At 37.1% G+C, this 24,918-nt stretch overlaps 1 protein-coding gene across 13 annotated transcripts in view; it reads right to left on the reverse strand.

Moving 5' to 3' along the window:
• SPEF2 (sperm flagellar 2) overlaps window positions 1-24,918 on the reverse strand; it is an 87,176-nt gene that overhangs the window by 43,500 nt on the left and 18,758 nt on the right. For 9 of the 13 annotated variants that reach the window (XR_009746251.1, XR_009746252.1, XM_061469500.1 and 6 more), the window contains exons 8-22: window positions 23,335-23,523; window positions 22,156-22,343; window positions 20,936-21,104; window positions 16,219-16,435; window positions 15,971-16,101; window positions 15,682-15,748; window positions 13,845-13,918; window positions 12,939-13,042; window positions 11,847-12,094; window positions 10,297-10,405; window positions 9,617-9,774; window positions 6,351-6,511; window positions 4,766-4,893; window positions 4,534-4,672; window positions 930-1,067 (exon numbers count right to left, since the gene is read on the reverse strand). Coding sequence is in view for 11 of the 13 variants with exons in the window: in XM_061469500.1 (XP_061325484.1) it covers window positions 930-1,067; window positions 4,534-4,672; window positions 4,766-4,893; window positions 6,351-6,511; window positions 9,617-9,774; window positions 10,297-10,405; window positions 11,847-12,094; window positions 12,939-13,042; window positions 13,845-13,918; window positions 15,682-15,748; window positions 15,971-16,101; window positions 16,219-16,435; window positions 20,936-21,104; window positions 22,156-22,343; window positions 23,335-23,523 (2,220 nt within the window). In the remaining 2 variants the exon portion in view is untranslated. Of the gene's footprint in view, window positions 1-929; window positions 1,068-4,533; window positions 4,673-4,765; window positions 4,894-6,350; window positions 6,512-9,616; window positions 9,775-10,296; window positions 10,406-11,820; window positions 12,095-12,938; window positions 13,043-13,844; window positions 13,919-15,681; window positions 15,749-15,970; window positions 16,102-16,218; window positions 16,436-20,935; window positions 21,105-22,155; window positions 22,344-23,334; window positions 23,524-24,918 lie in introns of those variants that run through there. The other 4 variants (XM_061469499.1, XM_061469498.1, XM_061469497.1 and 1 more) reach the window with 4 other exon arrangements.

Raw genomic sequence — 24,918 nt, forward strand, 5'->3', positions numbered from 1 at the left:
GCAGGAAGCCCACCCTAAGATGATTAGGCCTGATTTTTCAGCTAAAGTAGCTTCATGTGGCATGTGTTTAAAGTACTGTTTTCATTGTCTTCTTTAAAATTGCCAAAACTTTCATGCAATGGTCCCTGAGTTTACAGAAAAGTCTGTCTAGTCTAGATTGGTCTATTCCAGTTCAGTTCAGCCCTAAACTGAAATTATGCACCTAGAACAGCAGCCACAGGGAAATCTTACTTTACTTTAGGACCTGAAGTAACCCACATCAGGCTGAATGAAAGGAAGGACTTCATGTGGGTGAGGGGTGAATCAACTAATTGAAGATGGTCTCTTGAAAACTTTAAGTTAGCGATGTGAAAGCTGGGTCATATTGGAACAGGTTTTCTTAAGAGTAAAAAATGACATCACATAATCAAAACCATTCCTTGCATTTTTTTTTCAGTCTGTAGGTAAAATTTCAAGCCACATTGGTACAGTTACAATAATTTTGTGATACGGGAAACACAGGACAACCTTAACAGCAAGTGGGCCTACACTGAATGACGGAATGTGTAAATTAAGAGTAGATGTCAGTATAACCACAGAAGGATAAACAGCTGTAACATACATGTTACAAAATTCAGATGATTCACTGGACTGATAAAACTGCAAAAATAAGACTATACACTACCAATTAAAAGCTTGAAGGCTTGGACTAAAACAGTAGTGTTTTTCTTAACCTTCTCTGCCTGCTAAACAGTTAACTGTATGAATGTCTACGTTTCGTCTTTTAGCTTTCTAGATAAATTCAGAGGAGGCATGAACATTTGCTTATCTAATTCTCCATCCCTCACTTATTTGGATCCAACCATATGAAATTGCTCTGCAGCTTACTTAAGTCCTTCAAACCTAAGTCACTGTCCTCACCCACTGCAGACTCCATAGTAGATCCATACCTGCATAAGTGATAAGAAATGGTTCACTGCAATCCCCCTATGATCTGGTAACCAGCCATCATTCATGATATCAGTACGTTCCTGCTCTGCTGCTTCCCTTCGGTTATCACAAATATTCCAAAGAAGATCTCTTAAGTCCTGAAACACAAAATCAAATTTTTTGTCCAGGAAGCTAGGGACCAGGTTAGGAAAGCTAAGGCCCAGTTAGAATTAAACTTAGCTAGAGGTATTAAAGATAACAGGAGGGGATTCTACAAGTACATAGCAAATAAAAAACAGAATAGGGAGAATGTAGGCCCCCTCAGGAAGCTCTCGGGAGAACTGGCTACACAGGATTTGGAGAAGGCTGAGGTTCTCAATGACTTCTTTGCCTCAGTCTTCACTGGCAAAGGCTCTGACCACACCACCCAAGTCTTGGAAGGCAGACGCAGGGACTGTGAGAATGAAGACCTTGGGCCCACTGTAGGAGAGGATCTGGTTCGAGACCATCTTAAAAACCTGAATGTGCACAAGTCTGTGGGTCCTGATGAGATCCATCCATGGGTCCTGAAGGAGCTGGCAAATGAAGTTGCTAAGCAACTGGCCATCGTATTTGAAAAATCATGGCAGTCAGGTGAAGTTCCTGATGACTGGAAAAAGGGAAATATAACCCCCATTTTCAAGAAGGGGAAAATGGATGACCCGGGGAACTACAGACCAGTCAGTCTCACCTCTGTGCCTGGCAAAATCCTGGAGCAGATTCTCCTGGAAGGCATGCTAAGGCACATGAAAAACAACAAGGTGCTTGGTGACAGCCAGCATGCCTTCACTAAGGGGAAATCTTGCCTGACCAATTTGGTGGCCTTCTATGATGGGGCTACAGAACTGATGGACAGGGGTAGAGCAGTTGATGTCATCTACCTGGACGTGTGTAAAGCGTTCGACACTGTCCCACACGACATCCTTGTCTCTAAATTGGAGAGACATCAATTTGATGGATGGACCACTCGGTGGATAAAGAACTGGCTGGATGGCCACACACAAAGAGCTGTGATCAATGTCTCAATGTCTGGCTGGAGATCAGCAACGAGTGGTGTCCCTCAGGGATCAGTGTTGGGACCAGTCTTGTTCAACATCTTCGTTGCTGACATGGACAGTGGGATTGAGTGCGCTCTCAGCAAGTTTGCCGATAACACCAAGCTGCGTGGTTCAGTTGATAACGCTGGAGGGAAGGAATGCCATCCAGAGGGACCTTGACACGCTTCTGAGGTGGGCTGATGCCAAGCTCATGAAGTTTAACCATGACAAGTGCAAGGTCCCACACCTGGGTCGGAGCAATCCCAGGCACAGCTACAGGTTGGGTAGAGAAGAGATTCAGAGCAGCCCTGTAGAGAAGGACTTGGGGGTGTTGGTTGATGAGAAAATGAACATGGGCTGGCTGTGTGCGCTTGCATCCCAGAAAGCCAACCGTATCCTGGGTTGCATCAAAAGGAGCATGACCAGCAGATTGAAGGAGGTGATCCTGCCCCTCTACTCTGCTCTTGTGAGACCTCACCTGGAGTATTGTGCGCAGTTCTGGTATTCTCAACATAAAAAGGACATGGAACTGTTGGAACAAGTCCAGAGGGGGGCCACGAGGATGATCAGGGGACTGGAGCACCTCCCGTATGAAGATAGGCTGAGGAAGTTGGGGCTGTTCAGCCTGGAGAAGAGAAGGCTGCGTGGAGACCTCATAGCAGCCCTCCAGTACCAGAAGGGGGTGTGCAAGGATGCTGGAGAGGGACTCTTCATTAGAGACTGTAGTGATAGGACAAGGGGTAACCGGTTCAAACTTAAACAGGGGAAGTTTAGGTTGGATATAAGGAGGAAATTCTTTCCTGTTAGGGTGGTGAGGCACTGGAATAGGTTGTTCAGGGAGGTTGTGAATGCTCCATCCCTGGCAGTGTTCAAGACCAGGTTGGATGAGGCCTTGGGTGATATGGTTTAGCATGAGGTGTCCCTGCCCACGGCAGGGGGGTTGGAACTAGACGATCTTAAGGTCCTTTCCAACCCTAACTATTCTATGATTCTATGAAATATGAGAAATAACTATGAAAGAAAACTTAAATATCTTTTTCATATTTATTATTAATTTTTTTTTTTTTTTGCCTGTGCATAAGGCATCTTCCCATTTGGGGCTTTTTTTCATTGTTATAATTGTGAAAGACTGATTAACGAGTCATGTTCTTACAGAAAGGTGACAGAAGTAGCTTTACAAATGTGCCAGAGAGAATAATAAAAGGTATGAGATGAATGTGTAGGCTGTTTTGCTTTCCTCAGGCAGAGATCTATCTAAGCTAGACAAAGATACAAGAATACGAATAGCTAAGCTCTCAACTGCACCAACAATTTCCCACTTGAATTGTTTTCTATTACACTTACAACAAGAACACAGAAAGGGGAAAAAATATTAGAAAAATTCTGAGTATGTCAGAGTTTCAGTATTCTTCCAATTAATTTGGATAACTTCATGCAATTTTTTCTTCAACATTCTTCATAACTAAGGACTCTTCAACCAGTAAAGTAGATCTGATAGCAGCAGTATGTAGCTTACTGACAGCACTGAAGATCTATTAAGGATACAACATGCACGCAACCATTCTGTTCCCCACTGCATCTCTGCATGGAAATGGTGTGACAGACTTCTGTGTAATAAGAGGCAGCAGGAAGAGAAGAGTGTTAAATGGATCAGCTTCCTTGTAGTAAGATGGTGAAAAAAAAGGAAAAAATGGATGAATGTGTCCTTTTCTATTTGGAACAAGACAAGTAGTGCGGCCTAACCCACAGTGACTGACTATGTTGGGTGATAGCAATGGAGTAAGACAGAAAATGGAGAAATTACTGAAAGACAGCGTAACAGAGATGGGCTGCTCAAGCATATTTTATCAACAGTGATTCTGAGGCTGGACCATGATCCCAAAGCCTTGGATGCCCTTTAGGCTGTAGGCCTTTGAGGAATTTTTCACACACCACAAAATGGGGTGGATTTTTATATTTTCCAGCTGATATCAGAGAAATTTGTTTTTTCAGGATTCACAGCTGGCAGCTTCCAACTCAGATAACATACGAAGGACATGGAACTGTTGGAACAAGTCCAGAGGAGGGCCACAAGGATGATAAGGGGACTGGAGCAACTGCCGTATGAAGATAGGCTGAGAAAGTTGGGGCTGTTCAGCCTGGAGAACAGAGGGCTGCATGGAGAACTCATAGCAGCCTTCCAGGGTGCCTGTAAGGATGCTGGGGAGGGACTCTTCATCAGGGACTGTAGTGATAGGACACAGGGTAAAGGGCTAAAACTTAAATGGGGGAAGTTTCAATCGGATATAAGGAAGAAGTTCTTTACTGTGAGGGTGGTGAGGCACTGAAATGGGTTGCCCAAGGAAGATGTGAATACTCCATCCCTGGTGGTGTTTAAGGCCAGGTTGGACAGAGCCTTGAGTGACATGGTTTAGTGGGAGGTGTCCCTGCCAGTGGCAGGGGGGTTGGAACTAGATGATCTTAAAAGTCCTTTCCACCCCTAACTAGTCTATGATTCAATGATTCTATATACAATGAAATAATATTTTAACTTTTGCTATTTACTTACAGTAACTCTTTGGTGTAGTTCTGCTTTTGCTTCCTCATCTTCTCGCAGGTCATCAGCAATTGAATTAAAATCTGATTGCCACAGAGATACAAACTCCTGCTTAATATCAGGATGCTTCAAATAATCTTGGAATTTTTTTCTGTAAATTATGGTAAAAATGATTTTGGAGTTAAAAGATGTATGCTCGTGGGAAACACTAATATTACTGTAATTAGCTACTATTTCTACTTACCTAACATCTGCTAAGTAATAAATCACCGAATGCTGTTCATCTCTTAGACATCTAAGTATACTTTTGATGGTATTCATATATGTATTTTCTACCATTTCCCAGTAAGGTACTAAAAAACCAGGTATCTCCTGTGAATTTTTAAAAAACATAAAAATTAATCAATATATTTCTTGGCAACCCATTTAACTGTAGCATTAGCAAATATAAGATTATCTCATGAAATCATATTACAGTTTTTCTTTGCTGTGTATTTCTTGTGATTTACAACTGTTTATAACTGATTATAGACACTGTACCAACATATAGTTTTATCCATGGATTTATTTGGGAAGAAGTGGAAGTACTCAAAATACATGAGAAATTCCAGCAGAATACTCCAATATCTGTGGTTTTGGAAATGCTCAAAAACTAAGTGAAGATCCTAAGTGAGCACTTAAGTATCAAAATTTGATGGTACACAACTGCTAAAGCTGGTAGAAACCTATGCCAACTGTCTATAGTGTTGCAAAAGTGACATTTGACTGTCATGAAATACAAAATAAAGCCCATGACTAGAGTAAATGCAACATATATTAGATTGCTGCAGTCATGAAAGCAAAACTGGTAAATATTAAGAAATGAGTTACAGAACAAAATACAAAGCAACATTAAGCAGCCTTGAAATCTGAGTCTCAAATACTTCATGCAGTCCCAGCTCCCCATCTCAAAAAATTTACAGTAGAACAGACAGAAGGGCAAGAATCATGACTAAACATATGAACTGCCCACATGAGGTCAATGAAACAGATTATGACTATATTGAAGAAGCAAAGAAACACTGAATTAAACAAAGATGTAATAGGTGTCTGTCGCATCTTGCATACCTTCAGAGGGTGATATAGAATTATTATTCGTTGTATGTCACGATCCAAGAAAACAGAATCATCAAATGACCCAGGCAAACAGCAGGTTTAAAGTGGAGAGACAGATTTTTTTTCCAGAATGAACATAATTATACAAGCTATATCATGGAAACCAAAATGTAAATTGCTTCAAAAAAAAGCAACTAGACATAATCATGGAAGAATACTCTTCTGAGAGTACACAAAGATGCAAATTTAAAAGTATCTCAGGAAACCCCTAAATTTCAGATCACTGGAAACTAGGAAGATGTCCCAGGGGAAAACATGTTAGAAAAAAGTAACCTAGGAGAAAGATCAGTGCACACTTTCCCCATTCTTACATTCTTTCTAAGAGATTCACAACTGGCCCCTGTCAGAGGCAGGAAACTGACCTAGTAACACTATGTTAGTATTTCATAGTATTAAAAAGTATCATTAAATTGGCATCCATGTGCTATTGTTCATCATTGTGAAGAATTTAGACAAAAAAAATCACCATTTAAAAATGTGTTTCCTTATTTCATATATTTTAGTAGCAACCATTATTTGTATTTTTCAATATTTATAAGACAGTACTAGTGTAACTTTCATTGAAAAATATTGAAGAAAAGAACATAGACAAAAGATTCAGGTAGAATACGCATAAATTACTGAGAAAAATATATACTTTGATATTTAAGTCATTCAATCATGAATTAATGTACCTTGGGGAGTGGTTCATCTACATAAATCCATTCATCTGATCCTGGCTCAGTTGGTGGTAGTTCCACAAGAATAGGAGGAAGCAGGTCTTCCTGGGTATGTGTACCCATATTACTTACGTCAGCTGGTGAAATCTTTTCTGGTGATATTTCTTTAGCACATCCTTGTTATATGAACATACAATTAGTAACTTCAAAAGTATTTTAAGTATCAGTAAACAGACTTAGACATCTATGCTAGTGACTAGTTCAAAATAATGGAACAGATTAATTATTTCATTATTTAGGGGTTGTTCATCAAGAAAGATAAAAATCAAATCAGTGATGCCAAAGTTATAAAATCACTTTCCATTTAAGCTTATATTTTGCAGGACTGATACTTTTCTAAAACCAGCACTGTGAGGAAAACAGGAAGATAATGAATTATTATATATGCATATACATAACAAATTCTTTACCAGGTAAACCAAAGCCAGTGATGTTGATACAATTCTGAGATTCATTGTCACTGTTATAATTTCAAGGACTACCTGCTTAATTAAAGAATGGTTGTAAACACAGCTTCTGTGCTAGACTTGGGAAACAGCGAATCAACAAAAACAAACACTGAACAAAAAACAGATAAATTGAGCTAAATCTGGCCTAATATGGAAAATACACCTTACTCTGATGAGAAGCTGAGAAGTATGAAAGATGATGTATGGGGGAAAAAAGAGACAGAAAAGATCATGTTAGAGAAAGAAACAAGTGAAAAACTAACCCTGCTAACCTATCGTATAGCAAAACAATACTGAATGTAATCAGCATCTTCAGAGCATGATTCAACCCTAAGATCTGAACTGATGTTGAGAAAGATACCAGCTTCTCCTCAGTGACCACAGAAGGATCCTACAACAACTAGATTTTTAAGTTAACATTAATTATCTGCTCAGAATCATGAGCATGAACTCTGGCCAGTTTTGCTGCTGCTTGAAAATACACAAAGAAAATAAACAGGCTTGCATTAAACCACTGTTGGAACAGCCTTACCTTTTTGTTTGAAGGAAGCTTAATATTTAAAGAGTAGAGCTGTTTTATTTTACTTTAAGTGTGACAAATCTGCCTCTGAAAAATAGTCTTGCTTTAATGGAAAAACTGCTATCATTTTCCTGATTTAAATTTATAAAATGAACAAAACTGTTGACCACATGAAATATTTCAAGTGCTTCAGCTTCTGCTAAATATTTTGCATTCTCTGGATTTAGCCTTACCATGTCCTTCCTGGAATGCTACAAATTAATATATTCTCATACCTCTGTTCTGCCTATACAAACCTAATAGTGAAGGACAGCTTGGAATCTATTAACATAAATACAAAATCAGGCATTATTAACTGACTGCAGGGATTATTGCTCCACATAAATAGTCCTTAAAGTACTTCTGCAAGATAGCTGGTTTCTAACCAGAAATTTTCAACTCCATTTGCATCAACAGGAATTCTGTCACTGACTCCAGCAGAAGCCAATGAACTGGAACTCCTTGTGTAGGAGCAGTGGTCTAAATTTTTACTGCTATAACTGTTAGGAGTGCTTTTCAAGCTATTACAGGTTTTGTTTGTTTGTTTGCTGTTGGTTTTGGTGGGGGGGTGGGTGGTAGAAGACACATCAAGACTTTCTTGTAATAATTACAGAGAAAAAAAAATGATTATTCAGAAGTCTACTAGCTCTAGCTTATTTGAGGTATCTTTTCCCTTGGGTATGTAATCATTTTTCCTTTCTTTAGGTGGTTCTTTCTTTTTGAATGATTAAAAGGAAAATTGGAAAAAAAATGCACCAAAACACATGCAAAAACCAGTCCAAGTTATCCATGTTTTTAAGCTGATGATGATAGATGACTATAAGTTGACAAAAACAGTTGTGGTCAATGGCTCAATGTCCAGCTGGAGACCAGTAGCGAGTGTTGATCGGGGATGGGACCGGTCATGTTTAACATCTTTGTCGCTGACATGGACAGTGGGATTGAGTGCACCCTCAGCAAGTTTGCCGATGACACCAAGCTGTGTGGTTTGGTTGACATGCTGGAGGGAAGGAATGCCATCCAGAGGGACCTCGACATGCTTGTGAGGTGGGCTGATGCCAGCCTTATGAAGTTCAACCATGACAAGTGCAAGGTCCCACACCTGGGTCGGAGCAATCCCAGGCACAGCTACAGGTTGGGTAGAGAAGAGATTCAGAGCAGCCCTGCGGAGAAGGACTTGGGGGTGTTGCTCGATGAGAAAATGGACATGAGCCGGCTTCAGTGTGTGCTTGCATCCCAGAAAGCCAACTGTATCCTGGGCTGCATCAAAAGGAGCGTGACCAGCAGGTTGAAGGAGGTGATCCTGCCCCTCTACTCTGCTCTCATGAGACCTCACCTGGAGTATTGTGTGCAGCTCTGGTGTCCTCAGCATAAAAAGGACATGGAACTGTTGGAACAAGTCCAGAGGAGGGCCATGAGGATGATCAGGGGACTGGAGCACCTCCCATATGAAGACAGGCTGAGAAAGCTGGGGCTGTTCAGCCTGGAGAAGAGAAGGCTGTGTGGAGACCTCATAGCAGCCTTCCAGTATCTGAAGGGGGTCTGTAAGAATGCTGGGGAGGGACTCCTCATTAAGGACTGTAGTGATAGGAGAAGGGGTAACGGGTTCAAACTTAAACAGGGGAAGTTTAGATTGGATATAAGGAAGACGTTCTTTACTGTAAGAGTGGTGAGGCACTGGAATGGGTTGCCCAGGAAAGTTGTGAATGCTCCATCCCTGTCAGTGTTCAAGACCAGGTTGGACAGAGCCTTTGGTGGCATGGTTTAGTGTGAGGTGTCCCTGCCCATGGCAGGGGGGGGTTGGAACTAGATGATCTTAAGGTCCTTTCCAACCCTAACTCTTCTATGATCCTATGATTCTATAATGACAAGGTAGTCATTATCATCTTTCTTACAACATTATGCTATCCCATATATTGAAGAAAGGACTGAATTCACTAATCCTTTACGTCATTAAATTTAAATAAATAAAATGGACAATTTTCTTTTTTTCAAACTACCTTTACAATTTTGCAAAACAGGTTCATATTCTCTCAAAAAGTAAAATCGCAACAGAGAATTTCCAATTTCTGGCATGACAGTTATCACTGACTCACATATTCCCAAATTCTTTCAAAGCCAGTAAAATATATGTTTCCATATAGTTACAGATTAGTATTAGTTTTAATTATAAAGAAAAATGTCTTCTAAAAAGTAGGAAAAGGAAAACTTACTTCTATTCTGTTTATTGAAAATTTCCTGTATTATAATTTCCTTCACCGTTTCACACACAAGGCTTTCTTCTGTCTCTGCATTGACTTTCACTAGAAGATTGTGATGGACTGAAAACCATTTCTCTAATTTTGGCCAGGTATCTAGAAAGCCTGAAATTCTACAAAAATCGCATTAATGTATAAAATTAAAATCTAACTAATGGAAAGAAAATATTTTACTAAAACAATAAACAAAAGAAAAAGCAGACCATCTATTTTAACACTAAACCAAATCCAGGCAATATTTTTGCAAAATAACACTCCATCCACATCAGCCCATTCATTTTCAAGATAGGAATAAAAAAGAAGAGCAGTTATATGATCCATGACAGATGTCAGATATATGTATGCATAGATACATACATATACGTATGCGTATACATATGGTTCATGCAATACATATGTGAAAAAAAAACCCTCTCCTTTGAATAATACCCTGGAAAAACAAAACACCTGAATTCTTATCTTCTAGGATTATTTATATTGTGCTAAAAATGAATGTACTCTTTAGGCCTCATATTAGAGAAATTCCTAATCAAATTCTTAACATTATGCACGCCAGTACTATCATATGAGATTCCGATTCATTACATGCCTAAACATTTGGCTGAAGCAACTTCTTTGTACTTTGTATAACGCACCTGTGTAGCACCTTGTCTCTGCTGAAGTCAATCTTCTCCTCCAGGATTACAGAATCTGGATTTTGATTTTTGTTCTCCTGTTCAGTTTGAGATAGCTTTGATTTATCTGCTGTGTAGAAAACAGCACATATGAGCATATATTGAAAAAAGCAATTATGCAGGTACTTATTTGCACCAAGTAAGGTAATTATCAAAATAAAAATTTCAGTGTTCCATGATGCTAGATTTCTTCATGCAAAAACTAGGTACCAAACTTCTTAAAAGAAAGGAAAAGTCAGAGAAAATGATAGAGATATAAAATTGAGCATGAAAGGACCTGAAGACAGTGTCTTGCCTCTTCCTCTGTTTAAACGCATAGCCAATCTTAGACTCATAGAACGGTTAGGGTTGGAAAAGACATTTAAGATCATCTAACATTTCCAGATATATTCTTTCAGCCATAGAAATCTCCAGTTGTAGAGGGGGAACATTCCTGCAGGTGGACTATTTTAGGCTTATCTATTATAACAGTTAGAAGGTATTTTGCTGGTCTAATCTGAATTATCCTTGAAGTAACTACTTCTGTAGAAGGTATTTTGCTGGTCTAATCTGAATTATCCTTGAAGTAACTACTTCTGTTCACATCAGTGGGCAGCTATTTCACTGCATTGGAAGACAAAGTATTCTCTCACTCTCTTAGTCTTTCCAAAATTTTAAAAAAGCCTTTCATTGATTAGAAATAAGCCCTTTTTCATGGATTTCTGGTTTTTTTTTAATTGATCTTTTGACTCTTTCTATAACCGTATTACATTTTATGAAATCAATTCTGTTTGGATTTCTGAGATTATATCATTTATTATCACATTTTCAAAGTGTTTTGGCAACACAAGGTCTAACAAGAATTTCAGATGTCCATACATTCATCTTCACTGCATTGTTAATAAAAGCTAACAATGATTTTACCTCATCCTCACTCCTACCTATTGATAAAAGCTAAAGGTAATGGTGCTTTAATTCAAGCTATGTGCCATGTAAGCCCTGGAGTGAAAGCAGTGGAGAGGAATCTTCTCATAATTTGGACAATTCATGAAAATAACCTATGTTTTGCCAAGGTGAGTCAGCACAATTAAAAATGTGTGGTCTTGAAGTGAAACATCATTCAAAAAGCTTTTGATGTTTTTGCTTTTGCAGTCAAAATTGTCAGCTTCTGGTTGTTCACTGAATAATTGAAGACAATGCAAAGGCAGTAATCAGTAGCAAATTAACGCTGGCACATTTGTTTGTTTATCATTTTCTTCATCCCTTTCCAAATGGATCTCCTGGAAGAAAAAATACTTGCAAATGGAGAAGAAAGATGTCAAGAAAGCTAAACAATTTTTAATTTCATAATTTTTAGAGAAAAAGACAGATACTGTTATAATTGAGTATTTTAATTAAAATATGCAGTTTGCTGTTATGTTGCAAGTACTTACAATTTAGATATTTCAGTACTATAAACATCTTTACTTTCCTTTTACAACCATCAAAATCTGCTTGTCATTTTACCTTGGTAAAAGTAGTTGGAAACTTACACTTCAAGTTACCCACACGTTCCAGTACTACTGTGTCTGAAATATCCAATAACACAGAAATATCAAATGCAGGTGAGGTAGCAGGAGGCTTATCAGGGGCTCTAGGATCTGCAACAAGTGAGAGCTTTACAGAGTTTACATCTTCTGCTTCTGGATCAATGCCGGTGTAGGCTTTTTCAAATAGCTTTGCCTGATTAATTGTCATCGGAAAACCATCCACAATCCACCCCTTCTCTGGTGGTATTTGTCTAAAAATAAATGAAGTTTCAGATTTATACAGTGAATTGATAGCATAATAATAACACCTAAGGAAGAGCTTGCCCTAGCAGTCTCATTCTGAATTCAGTATATTAAATATCCTGTTGAATAGAGAATATGACACACATCATTAAATCCTGAACTGTAGAGCAATGGATTCTAGATCTGAAAAATAACATTAAGCCTAACTAAAAGTGAAAAAAAGCTTTCAAAACCACTCTCTCCACAGACTATGATCAGAGGTGTAATTACATTATTTTGTACTACACAGTACATTTGTACTGAAGTAGCAAACAGAAAAAATCTATTTCATAATTTTAAAATATACTAATGGGAGTAATATAACTGAAATGATATTCATGTGGGAATTTAAGTGCTAACTGCACATCTAGGTAGTTGAGACAATTTTCTGCCAAACAAGACAAAGATAAGTAACATATCTGCTAAAGTATGAATGTTTGGATTACTCATTTCACAAAACCTAAAAAAAAAAATAAATACTAGCACATGCTGAATAGCTTCCAGCTAATAAATGAAATAAAGACATTTATATTCACATTAGTTATATTTAATGACTATGTGATAGTGATGTATATTTTCACTTACCTTCAGTAGTATGCAATAGTGTCTGCAAAATTTAGGGCCATACTCTACTGCTAGCATTCTACAACTAGCATAAAATGAATACTAACCACTAATTAGCTCCACTTCCAAATTAGAAGACTCCAGCATTAAAAAAAAAAAACTTAAAAAATATAAATATCTGAATCTAGAATACAAGCTGGATAACTAAGTTCTAAATAACTGAGGAAAATAAGCTGTACAGTTTCATACTTAATGGCCTCCAATAGGATATCAATTAGTAATTCATCAGGAATACTTTCTCCTTTCTTCAACAATTTCTGTGATGCAGCGCCAAGCTGGGCACGTACAGATAGCTGTGGAAGAGTGCAGTATAAGATTAATCTGCTCAGAATGTTCACAACAGTCACTATTAAAAAGAGTATAATTCTACTTTATAGATCACATACTATTTATTTAAATTAGTTGCATTACTAGTTTATATTTAACATTTATTATTATCTCTTAAGGATAAGTAGTTTCAAATGATGTAAAAAAGACCCAGTTTAAGCGCAATCTCCAAATGATTTACGTCATTACACTCATGAAAATGCCAGGCAGAAACAAGGTTGAGAAACAAAGGATATAAAGGCCAAGAAACAACAAGTTAGGTGTCCTGGTTCTTAGTTTATTCTGATTTTCATATATAGTAATTCCACTGATGGTTTCATACAGCGGCATTAATTCCAGAGGGATTCCATTATATCTGAGCTTCTGAAGTGTTTTCCAAGAAGCAATTAAGTCAAAGATACCATTGTAGAATTCAGTATTTTTCAACATAAAGAAAAGAAACCTTGTCACGGGATGAATGATCTATTGGCTTGGCAGCAGCAAGATAAGAAACACATTTTTACTAACTCAGAAATGGCATAATACCATATCTTACATAAATACAAGCCTTAACAAGAAGACATAGAACTTTAACAATACATACAACTCTAAACAATATGCAAAGGAATAATTTTTCATAATAAACTCTTTTCATATTTCAAATAGAAAATAATTGCAGGGAGGTCAACTAATTAATTCAGAATGATAAAAGGATGTCACCATTTCAGTAATTTAGCCACTTTAACTAATGCATCTTTAGAAAGTAGAAGCTAAAATTAGATTACTAACCTTTGATAGGTCATCTTGACTGTTATCTGATTTAATTTCTTGCCAAGATGGATCCTTTCTGACAGGAAAATTGCCTGAAATATGTACATTGTAAAGTTTGACAATTCTATTAATGTATAGATTGATTGAAGTATATGCCTCATTATTATTCTTTGAAAAATATCAATACAGAAGGTATATATAATTGTTAGAATCACAAGATCATTAATTCTGGTTGAAAGCAACTTCTGGAAGTCACCTAGTTTGAGTTCAACTTTCTGCAGAATGTGTCATCAGTTATGAGGTCAGACCAGGCTGCTCAATAGTTTACCCAGTGGGATCTTGAACATCTCCAAGGATGGAGACTACACTACCTCTCTAGGCACTTTGTTACAATGCTGGATAGTTCTCATGAGGGAAAAGCCTTTTCTTATGCCCAGTCAGGAGGGCAACATGATGGGATTTTATGGGTCCCTCCACATCAAAAGGAAATCTAGCAAAAATGTGTGCCAGTTGAGACATGCAAAAGACTGAGTTATCCCAAGCCCCTGAGACTAACAGAGAAGTCTGCAGCAAGAAAGATTTACCATTGGTAGAGGAGGATCAGCTTAAGGAACATTTACATAAACTGGAAATACACAAGTCCATGGGACCTCATGGCATATACCCACACATGCTGAGGGCTGATGTCATTGCTATGCAACTCTTAATAATCTGTGCAAGGTCATGGTAACTGGGGGACATTCCTAGGACGAGAAGAGTGTAGCTGCCTTTCACTTTTCAAAGCAAGAAGGGGGCATTGGAAACACAGAAGCCAGTCAGCACCATCTCAGTCCCTAGGAACTGATGGAGCAAACAAGCATGCAAACATTTTCAAGTACTGTAATGACAAGGGGATGACTGGGAATTGTCAGTATGGCTTTAGCAAGGGGAAACCATGCCTGACAACCTGACAGTGTTCTACAGTGAGGTGACAGGCTCAGTGGTTGATGAGAAGATGTTTACATTTACTTTTGACACTGTCTTCCTTCACATCCTCATAGATAAACTGATGAGATATGGACAATGTAAGTGGACAGTGAGATGGACTCAAAACTGGCTGAACTGCCAGACTCCAGGGGTTGTGAGCAGCAGTGTGAAGCGCAGCTGACAGTGATCAGTGGTGTGTGATACACTAGTGTAGCCCAAGTGTGGATTGTAAGGCGAATATAGTTTATCATCTTCATTACCAACCTGCACAACTGAGACAGTCAACCCTCAGCAAACTGGAGGGAGCAGTCAATATACCAGATTGCTGTGCTGCCCTTCAAAGGGACCTTGATGGGCTGGAGAAAAGGGCTAACAGAAATTTCATGAAGTTCATCAAAGGGAAATGCAAAGTCCTGCCTCTGGTGAGGAACCTCCCCTGCCTTCAGTACCAGCTGGTTGTCAACTCTCTTAAAATCGGTTTTGGAGAGAAGGGCCTGGAGGCCCTGGAAGAGAACAAGTTGACCATGAACCAGCAACGTGCCCTTGCAGTAAAGAAGGTGAACAGCATCAGACTGAAGCTGATCAATGTCTCTGGACCTCATAGTGACTCTGACATCAATGAATATCCTCAATCTCTGTTTCTGAATGTTGGCACTTCCTGCTTTGCTATTGTCCTTGTCACCTAGCTCACTTTCTTTCATGGAGCAGCCTGCATTTGATGCTCCCAAACACTAGGAATGTGTGGAAACAGGAAATTCATAACAGAAACTACTGTGAAAACTGAGAATTCATGAATATTACCTCAAATGTACAAGAGAAAGGGGAATTGTCATTTAAATCTAGTAAGATTACATGTACCTATACATATATAAGTAAAATATATACCCACCTTCGCTTCCATTGATAGGTATTTCTGTTTCAAGATTCTTTAATACATCCAGTGGTGGCAAGTTCTTCTCGACATTGATCAGTTATGAAACAAAACGGATTAGAAAGGAAACTACATATCACAGGAAAAACAAGCCTGTTAATTCAAGCTGACTCTTGAACTCTTTTAAGGCAAAACTTAGAGTTAAGTTTGAAATTTATCAAAAAAAATTTAAACATGCTTTTTTCCTTACATACTTCATGCTCATCTCCCTGTAGGAGCCAAAACCAAAATCAACGAAGTTGCTTACCTCATTTTCTTCCCCAGATCTCTCTGCCTCTTGTGGAATCATATTTTCTTCACTTTTCTTTTCATTTTTAAGAAAAGCTTGGATGGCCTCTTGAACCAAACCATCAACAGATAGTACCTGAATATTGCAAACTAATACACAAAAAAGAGGGATTTTAAGGCAAATAAAGACTAAAATTTAGATAATAAAATAAAGAATTATAGGAATAACAAACAAAAGAACAAATAAACAGAACAAACCCACTCTACCTTTTTCAACAAACTTTACACAGGTAGTTTTTCCACTAAAAGGTTTTCCCAAAATACATCCCTTGATAGGAAATGGAGGAAATACAGGTGAAGAAATGGGTTTTGGAGGATAGAAAATCTCCATTAGTCTATGAAGCACATGACCCAACATGTTATTATTAAGAGGAGGTTTGGTTTCACTGTTCTCTTCATCTGGGCACCATTCCCCTGTCATACTCTGTGTCAAACGACAAATTACCAAATAATTTGTTAATATTCCTTGTCTTTCATCTTTTTAGATATACGTATTTATACACAAACTGGATACATACAATAACCAAATCTGAATACTACCAAGTAATAAAATATTTTTTAGAATAGACACTTGTTAAAAACTTTAATTATGTCATAATCATTAGGCATTCATTGATATTCACTAGTACAGAGAATGAATCGATAGCAGATTTTTGGAATAGAAGGTCAGTATCTTAATATTCAGCACTCTAAAAATGGGTAACATTGCTGTCCAGTATTACACATCTTTGAAAATTTGTATGGATAAAGACTTCAAATAAATGTATTTGCCTAACACATAAAATAGAGTGAAAACTGACAAACAAATAACAAAAAAAAAAAAACACACACACCCTCCTCAAAAAAAAACAACCAAACGAACAAACAAAAAAACCCAAACCCCAACCAACCAACCAAAAACTAACAGTCAACAATCCAAACCAAACAAGCCAATGTATAATTCAAACAATTATGAGGGAAGGAAACATTAGGTAGAAACTTCCTGTTCAACTACTCTGAGACCAATATAAATTTATCAGTACTACAAGTTACCAGCATACAGCTTAATGAGGTTTTGCTAGTAAAAATACTCTTACTGACAATCTCATTGGAAGAAATATGAGATTGGAAAGGTGTAGTCAAAAGAAGTGAACACAGAATTGTATTTTTTGCTATTAGTCACTCTAATATATACTCTACCACTACCGGATCTTATAGCTCTAGGAAAGTTCTGATGTCTAACTTCTGGTACAAAAAGCTAAAAGAGAATATTTTAGCATGCAGGGTAGTTCTAGTGCTGTATTAATTATTGTTTGGTTGCAGGATACTAAAAAACTGTTTGAAAGATACATGGACTAATAATATTACCAAATAGATTCTGGCTGGCCACCTCATTTAGCGTGCAAAATAACGGGTTGTTACACAGTCAAATATTTCAGCAAGAGAAACTCCAAGTGGGAAAAATAATGGAGAAAAAAAGAATTTCACAATAAAAGTGGCTGAACGCAGAAAGTCTGTGGAATCTTTACCCTTGGAAATACTTAAAAGCTGACCAGACACAGTTTTGGGCAACTTTATCTGACTCAGAAGTTGGCCCTGCTTTGAGCAAAGAGGTTATACTAAATGACCTCCACATCCCTTTAAACCTCAACAATTATATCATTCTAAAATTAAATATTTAATCACCATTAACAGAAGCAACCAGTTTCAAAGTTCTGCTGAAATACAATGTTTTGAATCCATGTTCCAGGTAGAATATGCAACCTTTTCCTGAACTTACTTGCATGCATGATACATTTTCACAGCACACATTCTACTAACAGAACTTGATCAGTGTCAACTTTGAATATACATGCATTAGATAGAATGACACAATGTAACTTATTATCACTCTAAATGAAAATATCTCCTATTTTTAATCAGTAAAACCAAATTAAAAAAAATAATCTTGAGTTGCACAATAACCCTTCTCTAATCAATCTCAGAAAACATCCTTAGAATCATAGAATCATAGAATAGTTAGGGTTGGAAAGGACCTTAAGATCATCTAGTTCCAATCCCCCTGTGTGGGCAAGGACACCTCACACTAACCCATATCACCAAGGCCTCGTCCAACCTGGTCTTGAACACTGCCAGGGATGGAGCATTCACAACTTCCCTGGGCAACCCATTCCAGTGCCTCACCACTCTTACAGTAAAGAACGTCTTCCTTATATCCAATCTAAACTTCCCCTGTTTAAGTTTGAACCCATTACCCCTTCTCCTATCACTACAGTCCCTAATGAAGTGTCCCTCCCCAGCATCCCTATAGGCCCCCTTCAGATACTGGAGGGCTGCTATGAGGTCTCCACGCAGCCTTCTCTTCTCCAGGCTGAACAGCCCCAACTTTCTCAGCCTGTCTTCATACAGGAGGTGCTCCAGTCCCCTGATCATCCTCGTGGCCTCCTCTGGACTTGTTCCAACAGTTCCCTGTCCTTTTTATGTTGAGGACACCAGAACTGCACACAATACTCCAGGTGAGGTCTCACAAGAGCAGAGTAGAGGGGCAGGATCACCTCCTTCGACCTGTTGTTTACTCTCCTCTTGATGCAGCCCAGGATACGGTTGGTTTTCTGGGCTGCAAGCGCACACTGCCGGCTCATGTTCATTTTCTCATCAACCAACACCCCCAAGTCCTTCTCCGCAGGGCTGCTCTGAATCTCTTCTCTGCCCTACCTGTAGCTGTGCTTGGGATTGCTCAGACCCAGGTGTAGGATCTTGCACTTGGCATGGTTAAACTTCATGAGGTTGGCATCAGCCCACCTCACAAGCATGTCAAGGTCCCTCTGGATGGCATTCCTTCCCTCCAGCATATCAACCAAACCACACTTGGTGTCATCCGCAAACTTGCTGAGGGCACACTCAATCCCACTGTCCATGTCAGCGACGAAGATGTTGAACAAGACTGGTCCCATCATTGGCTTTCTCAGAGAACATGGACCTAACTGAACCCATCATCTCCCGCTTTGACATCCTTCTTAATATGTAATTGAAATAACATGCTTAAAAAACCCAAATCCTTGTCCTATCTGAACCATTCTTCCTTAAAAAATAAGTAAAGACGGATCTGTTGTTTTAAACTCTAGGAGGAAAAATTAATTCCAAATTAAATGGGCTCCCCATTTAATGTACTCACCTTTCCGATTTCTTGCCCTTTTAAGCAGAAGTTTGTACCTTTCTTGAGCTAAAGTAGCTTACCTGTCAGAAACACATTTTCAGGTATCTAGGTGAAAGTTAAGTAATTCCTTGTCAACACTCTTGAGTGAAACCGGAAATTACTTGATATTTTGAGCAGTGCCTACTGTTAGGTTTATTTTGGGTGATTCCTTTAACTTATGAAGTGATTAGCTGAATCTGATGATGTAGAACTTTCCAAATATTTTCAATCTAATGTGGAATGTGCATTGGACTGATAGCACTGTATCATGTTCTTGTATTTTATTAAATGTATCTGACACTTTTAGTCAGTATTCCTAACATAAACTTAATATTCTTGAGAGATGCAGAATTGCCTTTGTGAAGCTTTTTTTCTCAAGGTTTAAGGAAATCAGCATAAACTGCCAGAATGCCCTGCCAACATGCTTTTATCTAGAATCAATTGAAGGTATGTATTAGTAATCTACTTAAGTTTTTAGAAGACACAAATACAAGTTGGTGCCAAAAATTTTACAAGTCGTATGATACCAGCTCTTCAGGAATACTGATTCAGAAAGGCATAAGACTAACAGCAAATGGGAAAAATCTAAGTATGTGGATATACAGTTGAAACAGACTGGTACTGAAAAAGAGACTTTAAATGTGTCATTAAATGTTTGTGATCTCCAGGGCTTTACATCTAAAGAAGACTATTACGGTGTAATATAAACAACAGCATGATGGAAAAGCTCTCCAGTTTCCTGCCTGTCTGTCCCATATGTCCTCCCCGTTGGTCTTATATATATGCATTTTTCACCTAAAGAAAGTGATCATTAAATCTCTTACGAGTTGATAAAGTCTGAACAAAGACCTTATAAATAGACACCAGAATAGCAGATAATAAATTATAATAGCAGATAATCAGAAAAAATGTATATTAAGATTGATACCAAAGTAAATTGAGCTGGCAGACATTCATCACAGCAACTGGTAACGAACATTTATACTCACTTCAAAAGAATGTACCAATTGGTTCAGGATGTGGATAAAAGCACATACATATTGTAGTTATAAGTTCCCAAAAAGTCAAACATGGGTTATTTGCCATGAGTTGGCCATATTCTAGTTAAATTTTTTTAGTTAAACTTTTTTACTTGAAAAAACTGAATATGTAGCAGGATTTTCTTTCCCCCCCCAAAGAAAAGTACCATTAATGTAATTCAGAAAAAAATTGTACAATACATTTAAACAGGAAAACATTAATACTTCATCTGTAACTTGTGAAATTATATTAAAGTATCATAAAGCTGACGTTTTAAGGCTCCCCGAAAAATAGTTACTTGTATTCTAATGGAAGGTTAAGAAAAATGCCAGTGACTTTCAAAAATTTTCACTAATGCTACCATTTTAAAACAAATGCTTATCTCAAACTAATAAATCTTATTAGAAGGCTTTCACTCAAAATTGCTGAAATTAAGTCTATCAAGTTAATATATTGGTCCTACGAGCTCAAGAGGGAAAACCAAACAATGTTATATACACGAATGAAATCATAACAGCGTTTTAAAATTGTACCAGTTCTCCACTGCTATTAACATAAAATATAGCCATATATTTCATATAGAACCTCAGGCAATGAAAAGAAAATGCATGTTGAAATCTGATACTTGAAACTTGCAAAAGAACAAAATGAAACATCACAACAAAATATTTATGATTATGAAAAATCAAAGTGTATTGTCTTCCATTTTATCTTATCAGCTTGATGTACCTTGTATTCACTATAATCTTTTTCATCTAAAAGATTTAATTTATTCAGATGTAAAAGTTCTTCTGGGTGTGGTTCACTCGGCAAAGGCTGAATTGAAGCTTGTTCATATATCGGTTTTCCTTTAAAAAAAAGTTCCTTCCAATCAAGCATCAGCTTTAATGGAATTCTGCTGCAGAAGAAATAAATTTAAAGAAAGAAAAAGAATGAATTCCAAAACAAAAATTAAAGGGGTTAGATATTTGAGAATAGTGAACTCAATTTTACAAGAATCACAATGACAAAACATGCATATGCTAAAGTAGATATCATTTGTAATGATTTCTAAAATTATTACAGCTTTACATAAGTTGTTGGTTACTTATATGACAGCCATAGGCACTTGTAGGCTTCAATATTTCACAAATGTGTCATCACACAGTATTTGGCTGCCAGAGCTGTGTAATAACAGTTTTGCTATAGCTATTTTTCCCTACTCCAAAATATTTTTTGCTTTTGTGAGATAAAGCTTCCTCTCATCAAAAAACAATAGATTTTTTTTTCTGGAACCTAAAATTAATTCAGCATTACAAAAGTAAGCTGAATTTTTCTTTTAGAAAGGGAAAATATTTATATCAAACAAGACAAACTACATATGGTAGCAAGCTAAATGTATACTTAAATTTAACATGTAGTCAAAATTAAAGTTTCTATTACTTGTTAGGATTACATCAATCTACTTCAAGTATCTCTATATATTGTGCACCACTCAGTACAAGCAAATGTGACACTAGCTTATACTGGAACCATGATTGTGTCAGACAAGGAAAGAATCAAATCATCACTAAACTGTGTTTAGGATGACTATTTTATCATGAACTCACTGGGCCTAAATTTATACAATTTCCATAAAACATTATCATATATATTTCACATGGTTACAGCTTTATTATTTTTACATACAATTCCATTAAAAGACAATGAAGATTTTGGCATACCTTCTAATACTATAAGCCTTACCCCACAGTCTAATCACTGAATACTGATGAAAGAACAAGAGCAACAAGGCCCCACTCCGGTTTTCAAAAGACTCCTACAGCACCAGCACTTGGACACTACTGCATTTTAAGGACCTTTTCAGACTCCGTGCTATTAGGGCATATCAGAAGAGGGAATCATAGCATGTAGAACTCTGAAGCCTAACACCTATGCTGTTATTTTTTGCTCTCAGCTACTATACTCACTTGTTTGTCAGAAGACGATACTCTCCTACTTGTGTTGACAAATCAATGATTTGGTTGACAACTTCCCAACATATAGAATAATGCTTTTTATAATGTGCCTGAGCTCTTTCAGCAGCAATTTTCTCATGATGTTCTCTTTCTTTAATAATTTGTTCTTCATAATCGATTTTTTCTTGTTTTGCAAGAGCCTAGAATTTTTTTTTAAAGAGTAAATTTGAGACTACAAAGTAAATTCTTTCACAATGAAAAGATTAAGAACACAGTTAGTGCTTAAGGGGCAGGGGAAAATGAAATGATGCTGTCTATTCCTCCTAAGAAACAACTATGTACATACACTGGTAAAGGCTTACTTCCACTGAAACCCACAATGGAATACTCATTGAGAAAACATGACAAGCAATTTAGCTTAAAAGATTCTGATCTGCAAATAATTTGATATTATTGATGCTGATCAATCTTTGAGAAAGACTTCTGGTATTGGTAGAAAATTATCAATAGTTCCCGTGACAGTGTGTTCCTTTATGCCAAAAGCATACTTAAGAAAGTTGTTGTAATCAACAGCTGCAGCTGCTGATAATTTAGGATGCCAGCTGTGCTGGAGAATTTGGAGCTGCTAATTGTTTCTTGCAGGAACAAACCTTCAAAACAAACCTGCAGGAACAAACCTGGTGATTTCTATTATCACATTATCGTCTACTATGAGTGTAGCACTTTGCAGTTTGTCACAGTTTATAAGTCCTTTCAGTTTATTAATTAACTCCAAGTTGAGTTTCCAAGGTAGAAATTAGCACTCATGAGTGAAAGTTCTCCAGCATTTCTCAAAAATTGATGTTAACAGATTACATCTACAGGAAATGAAAAACATGATTCTTTGAACATGGTCTTATGTCACTGTCTTGTCATTTTGCCTCTGCAAGACTGTACCTTTATAACTCAGCATACATAGATGTTTTCCTACAAAGTTAAAATGAGCTTGGAAGAAAAGATCAAAATCAGACTTTAAGTTTTCCAGCTTTATCCCTTAATTAACTTAGCTGTAACTCTGAACCTATATAAAAGAATATATTCCTGTCCCTAAAAAAGTCCTAAATTCTAACAGCTGACAATACAAATCCCATTTTATAAAAGGAAAGCTCTGTAACAGCCCTGCAGCAATTCAGGAAGTAAATAATCTTTTACCTCTTCTCTGTCAAGAGCTTCCTGGAATTCTTTCAGTCGTCTTTCTTTATACTTTTTTTCCCTAAAAATCCTGTTTTGCCTTAACACCTCTTTTTCATGTCGAACATGCATGAGTTCAACAGCAATCCTCCGCTCCTGCTGAGTTTGTCTCAATAGTCTGTAAATTAGTTGCTCCTCCCGATAAGCCTTCTAAAATATAAAAAATAATAGTATTAAGCACAGCTTAGAAACTATTTCCTAGACAACTCATCAGTTGCTCATAGAGAATATGGAGTAATATAACAGCATTTACCTTCTCCTTTTATATATAAATGCAAAACAACATATCTAAGTCATATATTTGTAAACTATGTGAGAACTGTAGAACTATAGAAGTGAATTCTATATGTCTTAACTGAGATAGCAAAAAATACATTTATTCATATTTGCTTCAGTACCTAAAGATATGTCCTTTCTTCAAATCAATTAACTTATCCTTGCTCTTTGCCAGTCCGTGTTGTACTCTGCTGGATCCTTGATCAGTCTGTTCTTCTACGAAATTTTCCCTGCTTTCTTGGGATTTGGGTAATTATGCTCTCCATTTTCCTCCATTCAGAAAAGTGGGATATGAGGAAGCATTCAGAGCAGAGGAAAACACAAGACTTCCTGGTAACAGTTTCAGTGTTCTCACTGGGACACGAATAGAATCCTCTATTTGGTACTATAAGAAAATCATTCTGAACCATTGCATGAAGCATAGTCAGTATGCACAGACACTTTGAAGGCTGTGGACTGTGACTTCTCACAGTACTTGTCAAAACATAATAGTATCTTCTCACTACTACACTTCTTTAAACTGCTCTTGGTATCTAAACTAATGCTTCACCTAACCTAATGTTTTGCCTCATTATTTTCACAGTCCAGAACTCCTTCTGACTTCTAAGCTTGCCTTTCAAGCTCCATTGCCAAATATCACTCCTACAGCAGTATTTTAGAGTATATTTTTTATTCACAGGACACTTATTTCAGATGTAGTAAAAATGCTATGATATGTATTCAAATTTAAGAACCTAAATTGGAAACTGATCTGAAGATTTCAAACTCATTTTCTTACGACCAGAAGAACAGGTAAAGCCAGTTAGTAATACTATGAAAGCCAAACCAAAGTAAAGTATCATTTCTGTTTTCTTTTAATCATCTGGTTTATTTTCCATTAGCTGTCTGTGACAGAGAAGGCAGAACACGTTACATAAATTCACCTGTAAATGAAAAATCAAACTAAATTACATATTATTATACTACTTATGAAAGGGCTCTACAAAGAGGTCTAGATCTGTGCTACTCATGCAACTAGGACATCTGCAATAGATTTCTAACACAAAGCTGTACAACATGGCTATTTTAATAATAACTACAATAACTACAACTTTCTAATTAATTTAGTTCTTTAATGTTGATGTTAGCGAGAAGCCAATATTTTTCAAACAAAACTCTTTCCATATTTTTTAGTTCCTTTCCCTTTATAATTGCTGGAAATAAACTACACTCAAATACTGGTGACTTGAAAAGCCTAAGCTTTGCATTTCCCTTTCAAAGCACTAAATC

The sequence above is a fragment of the Pezoporus flaviventris genome, unplaced genomic scaffold (genome assembly GCF_033815535.1).
Source record: "Pezoporus flaviventris isolate CSIRO_AGI_PZ_B2104156 unplaced genomic scaffold, CSIRO_AGI_Pfla_v1 ptg000057l, whole genome shotgun sequence".
NCBI lineage: Eukaryota > Metazoa > Chordata > Aves > Psittaciformes > Psittacidae > Pezoporus > Pezoporus flaviventris.